This window comes from Rutidosis leptorrhynchoides, chromosome 4 (assembly GCF_046630445.1).
Source record: "Rutidosis leptorrhynchoides isolate AG116_Rl617_1_P2 chromosome 4, CSIRO_AGI_Rlap_v1, whole genome shotgun sequence".
Classification (NCBI taxonomy): Eukaryota; Viridiplantae; Streptophyta; class Magnoliopsida; order Asterales; family Asteraceae; genus Rutidosis; species Rutidosis leptorrhynchoides.
In genome coordinates, this window is record NC_092336.1 from 614,777,347 (window position 1) to 614,787,319 (window position 9,973).

Genomic DNA, 9,973 nt, shown 5'->3' on the forward strand with positions numbered 1-9,973 from the left:
GGGATTGAGTTAGTGCTAATGCTCGAAATTGTGGAATTTGATAAATCGCGGGTGACGATTTAGTTGTTAAGGGTAACTCTTTGAGAAGAATTGTCGAAGGGATCGTTGTAGATTTCGGTTGTTGCGTGTATTGTACGTCTCAGAATGCGAGCAAGTGTGTAATTTGTCATTGGGTTAACCTTCGGGTTAGTGAAATTGTGGTGGAAGTCGGTTCGGAATACATGTTCGAGGACCATTGAGTGTGGGTCCGTTTGGGCTCGTGACTAGGATCACGAGGACGTGATCGAAATTAAGTGGGGGAGAGTTGTAACACCCCGTTTTTTCCCGTATATGATTTATATGTGAATTGGGTATGTACGATAGGCGTATGAAGGGTTCGGGACATTTCCTAGTGTTAAGTCTTGTGTGAGGAGAAAATAACTCAGATCGTGCTTTGTGTCGCGGCGCGACAAAGGAGACCGCGGCGCGACAATGGACTAAAATTGAGATCAGAAGTAGGACAAAGAATGATCCCAGACCTAGTTATAGGTCGCAGCGCGACGAATTAGGCCGCGGCGCGGCATACTGTTCGAGCTGGCACCGGTTTTGTGTAATTTTAAATGATGAGCAAGGGCATTTTAGTCATTTCACGTTTGAGCCAGATGGGGATCTTAAATCTGGTCCATTCATTTCATTTCCTCATTTTATTTTTCCTTTTCTTTTCATTTTCCTCTCAAAACTCAAACACCCATTTGATTTCAAAGGGATTTTTGGGAAGGAAGAAGCGAGATTTGATCTTTGGCGTAGTTGACAAGTTTGTTCTCCTCGTTCTTAGCTACACGGTGATACTAGTGGTAAGCTCTACCTATGAATTTCGTTTTTGTGTTCATCATTCAAATTTGGGGCTTTTGATTGTATGATTCATAGATGAAACCCATTTAGTTGTTAATTGGAGATTAACACCAATATTCGGGTTTATTGTTGTTATTTGCGGGTTTTGGGTTGGTTAATGATTTAACCATGTTTAAGACTTGAGATTGGTGTATAATCACTAGTATTAGTGATTATTGATGTTTTGAAGACTTCTAGGGTTCTTGTGGTTGACTAATTTTGACTAGAGTCAAAATTAGGGTTTGTTGATGGTTATGACCCGAATGTCGATTCGTTAAGGTTTATAAACTTAAAATGGATTAAGTTGAAGTATAAAACCGAGTTAAACATGTTTTGGTGTCAAAACTTGTAAATGGTGAGATTTTGACCTTAGGGGTCAAAATTAGGGTTTAAGTGTCATTTTGGGCAAGATAGGTGTTTAACACCTATGATTGGGTCTAATTGGCATATTAGGACCATTCTCACTTGTGTTAGTTATTATTGGTTAGTTTGAGCACGGTTTGTGCTTGAAAGTGCAATTGGGTCGAAATTGCACTAGTTGCTAATTTGGGTTGATTTGTAAATCCACCCTAATTGTGTTGTTGTATTTGTGATAATGGAATAGGTACTTTCCATTGGCGTGTTGCGGATTATTCGGTTGCATTCATCAAGGCGACAAGGTGAGTGTTAATATCCTATATGCATATGTATGTGTAGGATGAGTGCGGGTCGGGTGAAGGGGTTCTCGGTTATAGAGCTCACTTCTCATATAGGTGGAATTGTTGGACTTGTGTATAGGTCCAATTGGCACGATTGTGCATTTTGGTTGACTACCTTGACGAGGTGCACACTTTGTGTGTACGTTATCACATGGGCGTGTGATGTGAATTATATAACCCCAATGGCGAAGGGTTAATATTGTGAGTGGAATATCTATGTATGTATGTATATGATTTATGTGCCCGTAGTAATGGTGTCACATAGCCGTTTTTGTGACCATAGATGTGGGACATAGCCGTTTTGTCCAATTGATAATTATGCACATAGCCGTGTTTGTGCATATGGTGGTGAGTAATAGCCGTGTTTTACTCCCACGTTGTTGCCCGTATTAATTGTTGCACATAGCCGTGTTTGTGCACATGATTGTGAGTAATAGCTATGTTTTACTCACACATTGATCAAGTGATGTCATAGCCGTTTTTGGAACACTTGGGGGTGATGCCATAGACGTTTTTGGAACACCTCGGGGGTTAGCATGCCATAGCCGTGTTTGAAAGCTAACGGTTGTTATGAACATCGATGACTTGTTTCGCTAAGTCATTCCCTTGCGAAGATTTGGTTAACCATGGTTATTGTGTTGTAAGCGTAAGCAAATTATGTTATTCGATATATATATATATATATATATATATATATATATATATATATATATATATATATATATATATATATATTGTATACGTATAACGTTGTATTGTCGTGATGTAGCTAACCCTCTAGGTGTAGCTTATTGGCATTGTTCACATCGTCGTTGGTGAACTTATATTTTGTTGATGTATCTTTAGCTCGTTGCTTAGTGATCTTACGGCATGCTTAGTGTAGTTGCCTTATACATGGATGCTTCGGTATGCGGTGTTTGATATTTGTGTGGCGTGTCCATTTTATACATATATATGTATGTAGTATATTATCATTCACTAAGCGTTAGCTTACCCTCTCGTTGTTGATATTTTTATAGGTTCGCATGCTTGGCGGATCGGGTAAGCTTGGGGATTAGAGATCTTGGCTAGGTTGCTTAGAAGATCTTGCTTTTGTATTCGATTAGGACTTGGGTAGCGTAGTCCCAAATCACCATGCTCGGTTTTGGTTGGAAACTAAACTAGTCGGGTCGTGTATGTCCGTTTGGACAACTAACTAATGCATTAAATGTTTTAAGGTTTAATAAACCATCTATTGTATTAAAGATGTTTATGGAAACACAATTGGGACCTAAAGTATTATTTAAAGCGTATTAAAAGGAAAAATTTTACTGAGCCGGTTTTTAATACGGGTTGGGGCTGTTACAGAAATGACAATTATATGTGAAGTGATCAAGGTTGCTGAACAGTCATTCCAGAAGCGGAGGCCTCATATGAGTATATGATTGGTGGATTTAGCACGCTTTATGTGAAGCAGCAAGTTCAAACAACCTCATCAACGTACTAAATAAATCTGATTTATTCAATAACTTACTTCAAGATAGAACAACACTGTGTACTTTTACGGTTAATGGCGCAATATTAAAAAAACGGTAAAGTATTATCTAGAAGATTGAATCTACCCGGACTGGGTGATACTAGTGAAATCCTTTAAATGTCCGATTGACCAAAAACTACGAAATTCAAGTAATACAAAGAATCTACAAATGATGATGTAGAACGAGCATTTAGAGTGCTACAAGGTCGATGTGCAATCATTAAAAACCAGGCAAAACCATATTATGTCAACAAATTTCAAAGAATTTTGTACACTTGTGTGATTAGTTATCACAATATGATCTCCGACGACAATGGTCGTGCAAGTAGATCAATCTGGTCAGACATATTGTGTTCTTGAGGAAGACTATCCTTTGGTTCGACGTCCTAGAAGATTAATCTGAGGAGAGGTTGAAGTTCAAATGTGCATGGACGGAGAACTACATGATTCTGGAATTCATCACTTTCTTCGAAATACGTTCAGGCACATTAAGAATCTTTCATCTAATCGTGTTCGAAATATTCCACAATTACAACAATTCTGAAAGTTTTAGCATTTTTATTTTTTTTAAATTACTTAATTTTAGTGTATTGTTTTTAATTTTGATTTCATATTTATATATTTTAAATGAATGTACTGTAAAAAGAAGTTAGCGCGAATTAAATAAAACAATGAGTTCAGATTTTATTAATGAAAAATATCATGCGTAACGGTGTATATGTCTTCAATATAGAAGTTGATATATTCATCGTCCAAATTACTTCTTCCATCATAAACTATGCATAAATAAGTTGTACTGTACAACTAAATAATGGATAAGTTTGATGGATAAAGTAAGTTTGATGGTGAATATATCACTAGTCCTTCAATATGTTTGGGAGGATCGATATGATGTGATAGTGATGTCAGGGCCGTCTCGACAATTTAAAGGTCATAGACGAAAATAAAAATGGGTCCACATATACATTAAATTTTTACTATGCATAAAAAATTAATACTTCAATTTATCTATTTATTTACTTACATTGGATTTAACTATTAAAAACAATGCATTTTAACTTTAATTTACAATTTTTTATTTGATATAATTAAATATATTGAGAAAAATAATTACATATTCAAAATTTTGGGCTCTTCTAAATTTTTAGGTCATAGACGGTTGCCTATCTTGCCTATGCTCAAATATCTATTAGACCATAAATAATGGTGGCTGTGACGTGGAGTGGATGAGGTGCACTTTTTTGGGTAAGTCAGTGACTGAACCATGGCAGGGAAAGGGGGGAGTTGTAATGGGTGGCTTTTGTCAAAGGATGACAGTGACGTGACATTTAATTTTTGATTTTTGTTGTTGTTATAATTAGATTTTATTTATTAAAGAAGATAAAATAAAACAATACATAAAAAATACATTACATAAAAAAAATACATTACATTAAAAAAAATGTTACATTAAAAAAAGACGTTACATTAAAAAAAAGTTACATTTAAAAATTAAAAGACTAGCTTGTAGAACGAAAGTTTTGTGGGAGGTTCCAAATATAAGCTGTTAAATCTTCACGTAGTTGATCGTGTACGTTTCGATCCCAAATTTCCTTTTCTCGTGATCTACGATCTTTGACTCTTCTCCTAATATTACGACGGGGCTTGTTTTCGGGTTTATCTAACCATTCTTGTTCCCAAGTACTTAAGGCAAAACCGTTATCTTCTTGTATCATGTTGTGCATAACAATACAACTATACATTATCCTTCTCATCTTGTTAACGCTCATAACTCGTGCCGGAGTTTTTAAAATTGCAAACCTACCTTGTAAAACACCAAATGTACGCTCTACGTCCTTTCGAGCACTCGCTTGAAATCTAGTAAATTTGACTCGTGGCTCATCAATAGGCGTCGAATATCCCTTTATTAAGGTTGTCCAATCAGGATATATCCCATCCGCCAAGTAGTAACCAAACGGATAGACGTGTCCGTTTACTTCAAACGGAGACGGTGCAGCTCTATCCTTTTTGAGTGAATCAAACAAAGGAGAATGATTCAACACATTCATGTCGTTGTTTGAACCAGCCATCCCAAAAAACGAATACCATATCCACATATCGTATGAAACAACCGCTTCAAGCATGATCGTAGGGTGACCGTGATCACCTCTAGTATATTGACCTTTCCATGCAACGGGCCAATTTTTTCATGCCCAATGCATACAGTCAATACTACCCAACATTCCTTTAAAACCATGTTTCTCCTAGTGCGCCGAATACAACCGAGCAACGTCAGTTGCCGTCGGCTTCCGCAAATATTCTCGGCCATATAAATCAATTATACCCTTGCAAAAATTATTTAAGTAAACACATCCCGTTTTCTCCGCCATTTTTATATATTCATCAAAAATATCAGCGCTTGTTCCATACGCCAATTGGTGTAACGCGCAAGTTATTTTTTGATACGTTGTAAAACCTAGTCGGCCGAGTGGATCCGGACGTTGTTGGAAAAATACAAAGTGTTGAGGTGCATTATTAGTATAAGAGTGATTGAGAATACCGTCTTTGATACGGAGAAATAAATTAATTCGCATCCGAAATCGTCTCTTGAAAACGTCGTCTGGAAACGTCGGATTTTGCGAAAAGTAGTCGTTCCACAAAAGGAGACTCGCAGCTTCACGATCTCTATTAATAACACGTCGTGGGTTCCGTTGCACCCGAGTTCTTCTAGGTTCGTTTTCTTCCTCTTCGTCGGACGAGGTGCTATCGAATAACAAATCAAGACTCGCGGATAAAAACTCCATTTTTTGTTGATGAAAACTAGAATGTTTATGTTTATATAAATTGGATTGATATGTATAAAGTATGAGAAAAGTGTGAAATGAATAATGAAAACGAAGGTAAATTTTGTATGTATTTATAGGAGAAAAAGAAAAAAAGAAAAAAAAAATTCCAACGGCTCATCCCCAACGGCTAGTTTTCAGCAACCAATCCCCCATTCGACACCTCACTTGCCGCCCCTCTTTCTTTTGCGTTTCTTCTTGACAACCGCCGGCGGACAAAAGCCCACAAACGCCCATTCCTGGCGTTTGTGGTGGCGGTTGTGGTGACACCTAACGCGCGTTATCTATGGTGTTAGTGATATAACACTTTATTTTATAAGGAAATGATGTTATGATCGGTTTTATTATCATAATCTATTTTTTTGTCCGTAGAACAAATGATTTGATGTATAGCCAGGCCTAATTTTTCCTTTTTCGGCTCTAAGGTTATACAGAGTAATTGTAATTTAAGGTAAACGATTTCTACGACTTTGACCATTGAACTCAAAAACTACACGCCTACACCCTTCTTTGAGTCTCACTATTTTATCTTTTCTTTTTCCCCCAGCCTTTAACACATGACAGTTACTATTGAAAGTTGAAACCAATTATCTTCACCTTTTTGTGTTTATCATTTTTTTTACTTTTCATACATTTATTTAGTTACATAAATAAATATTGTTTATACGGCTCATATACGAGATTACAAAAAACTATTTGATCGAAATAGACAAACATGAATGGCCAGTACGTACGCAAAAAAATAGAGAAAAAAATGGGAGATTATTTTATATAATTTCAAAGCAAACAGATGAAAAAACTGAAAATCCTCAAATCCAGAATTTTCGATATTAAAAAAATCCATGTAAATGGAGTAATAAGAGAGACGAGTGCGTTGATCTTATATATGAATTGATAAAATTCATATAATATCGATAACATTCTCTTAGGCTGCATTCTCGAGTTTTTTTTTTTTAAGAGGATAGGAAAGGAAACAAATGGATAGAGCACTGATCAACCATTCTTGAGTTTTTGTTAAGCAAAGAAAGGAATTGAGAGGAAAGGGGTTGGAAGGGGACTACAATGGTTTTTTACATAGGTTACAATACGCTCACTTTTGATATGATTATAACAGAAGACAAATCTTGTATGTTAATAAGACTATTATATTCTTTAATCCTACTATTACCACTCCGTATTATTTCTCAAACACGTTAGAACTAACGTAAACCGTACAACAAAAGTTTACTTTGTATAGTCACCGCTGCTATGCTTCTGTTTATATTCCGCTGTATGGCCAGAGGCCCTAACCCTGTATTTAGTTCTTTTATTAATGATATTAGCTTTTCTTTTTAAAAAATGGTTATATTAGACAAGTGATATCCATGTCAAGATGTTTACATTTTGTTTGTTCTTTGTGGAGTATGCTTTACGGAGTAACAAATTAACATCTTATGCATATATTTAAAGGTAGTATAAAAGTGATTGCTTGTATTAGCCAAGACAAAAAAAAAAAAAAAAAAAAAAACTATATTAGATGTATATACAATATAATCAACTAAAATAAAATAGTTATATATTCTTTATTAATACATTATAATAGTATATAGTGTAAACAATTCGATTGTTATAATTCTCTCCTTCTCTTTCCACTTCATCCCTTTCAACTCGAGAATGTACGTGTACTATTTTACATCACTTTCCTTTATGTTATAATTCTCTCGTTCCCTATCCACTCCATTCCTTTCTGCTTAAAAAATTTCGAGAACACAGCCTTAGAGCATTCTCATTCATGACACATTTCTTCATATTAAAACACTGATGAGCGCCACATCATAATTTTCTCCTAATTTCTTTCTCATCACTAACTCATCACAATTCACTCCCAATCATGACATACCATCACATGGACTCACTTTATTATTTTATTATTAAAATTAATATTATTATTATTTTATTATATTACTATTAATTTTAGCCACTCAATGTTACTTTTTGACTACAAATTCTTCGTATCTTATGTGATGCAAAATGGCAAATATTCACGAAAACGATCACGATTAGATATTGGCTAAGGATTGGCACTTGACTCCCATTGGAGCCAATTATTGGCATTATGATTAGTAGTTGGAAGACAATAGCGTTGGGGATGCTCTCATATGGAGTAATTGACAAGGAAGACAACTATTTCGATCAAATAGTTTCGGTTCGTTTGGTAAGAAATTTAAGGAATTCTGGTGTCGTTTGCTTTCAAAGTTAATGCTTATACTACAGGCAAAATATTTGGTGAAGTTGTTTCGCTTGCTAAGTCTACTTCTGACTTAGGCAATGTGTGTTCACTGATAGGACCCTTGACACATGAATATCAATGAATGTGAAGAATAGCCATTAAGATTGAGAGAGAAAGTCAATCAGTCAAGATTGACTTTCCACGACTCTCTTGAAAATCTCTACATAACAGTGGCTAAGCTTAGCTAATCTAGGGAGCCTTGGATCCTTTATATAGCCTCGTATAAAGGATCCTCCATAAGGCTAGGGAAACTCGTATTACTCCTTTCCCGGGTACCTAACAATCTCCCCCCAGGAGTGAGACGGGTTTCCAAAAACTAACTCCCTAGTAAAACATACAACATTACAAGGAAAGAATCAACTATTGCTAACTAACTCCCCCCGAATGATGTACGGCCATTGATGAAGATCTTGAATCTTCAAATCTTGATATCATTGTTCTTTCAACGGTCTTTGAGTTTGCACAGCGGAATGCACAAGGAAGACATTCATCATTGCATCACTTCATGTTGATGAAGAATACCTCAAAGACTTAGAATCTCCCCCTTCAAAGTAATTGGGCTTTCCTACGTGAACTAAGAACAATCTTGAGACAAACATCTTCTAACTTAGCACGATTATCGGAAAATTGCTAAAGTCCCGGCTTTTGACTAAACCCCAATGGAGAAAGATCTTCTTTGAAATCACTTAGCTCCCTCCCAGCACTTGACTTGATTAGTAAGCTCGAAAAACTTGAGAAACTCCCCCCAGAATGTATGGGGCATACGACCAATCAAATGTATACTCATCGCATCTTTGATAGCCACATTTATTCATATATTGCCGGTATCAATATAGTTGGATTTGACGTGGCTCCTTCGAAGTTCCTTACGTCTACAATACTCCCCCAAGGATGTGGAAGTCCTTTTCGTTTTCCTTTGCTCACACGTCAAACAAGTAACGCAACGATTTTGTCTTCTTTAAAGTCCGAGTCCAATACCGTACGTGTATTGAAGTCATACGCACATCAACCATATCTATATCTCCCCCACAATGATGCTCGCATGAAATAAGAGCTGCATTGTTTAAAATGGTTGACGTGCTCGGAAAATCCCCAAAATATCGTAGATAACGTGTATGAGAAAAGCCTTGTGAATTTGAGTCTCGAAAACAGCGAAAAAAATACGCTTTGGAGGGCTAGATTCGGTAAAGGACCACTCTTGAAAAATCTGATAAAAGTCAGGGGTCTAAACTGTCAAATCAGTAGCCAGATTCAGTATGTGGACTGATCTTGCAAAAAGCTGAAACTTGGTAGGGACTGATTCTGTAAAAGTCACATAAGTTTCACCAGATTCGGTAAGTGGACTGAATTTAAGCCCAATAGTGATTCGGTAGGCCCAAGGAAATATCAGGCCATGAAATAATACTAAACATGTATGAGATTCGGTTGTTGGGCCAACAAAGGTTTGAAGCCCAAGTTCATACTCGGTAACAAACTCCACATACCGAGTCTGTAACAAACAAACTGAATCAGAAGGCAAACAGTAGCATAAGATGAATGTAATTCATATACCGAATGGTATACCGAATCACCATCAATACCTAACGAAGAATCGAGTCTGATTCATACCGAATATCATGATCATAACATCCATATACCAAGTCTGAATCTGATCAAATAATAACTGCTGTAACAGAATGTGCAATAATCAACAATACCGAATGCACTGTTACCTTCAATACCGAATGTGTAACTGCAACTGAATCTGATGTAAAACAAATACCTGCAGTACCGAATATGTTCATCACATGAACATCGA

General features: G+C 36.2%; 2 protein-coding genes across 2 annotated transcripts; both read right to left on the reverse strand.

Annotated features, from left to right (window-relative positions):
• Window positions 1-4,583: 4,583 nt before the first annotated feature.
• Window positions 4,584-5,207, reverse strand: LOC139843039 (protein ALP1-like). Its single transcript, XM_071833123.1, has one exon. It carries the CDS (start codon window positions 5,205-5,207, stop codon window positions 4,584-4,586), a length of 624 nt encoding a protein of 207 aa, XP_071689224.1.
• A 120-nt stretch (window positions 5,208-5,327) lies between these two features.
• Window positions 5,328-5,867, reverse strand: LOC139843040 (uncharacterized). The gene has a single exon (XM_071833124.1). It carries the CDS (start codon window positions 5,865-5,867, stop codon window positions 5,328-5,330), a length of 540 nt encoding a protein of 179 aa, XP_071689225.1.
• Window positions 5,868-9,973: the final 4,106 nt, after the last annotated feature.

What these genes read in the sequence shown, in the direction of transcription:
- LOC139843039 (XM_071833123.1), bottom strand. Translation starts at nt 5,207, where the DNA reads ATGCTTGAAGCGGTTGTTTCATACGATATGTGGATATGGTATTCGTTT.
- LOC139843040 (XM_071833124.1), bottom strand. Translation starts at nt 5,867, where the DNA reads ATGGAGTTTTTATCCGCGAGTCTTGATTTGTTATTCGATAGCACCTCG.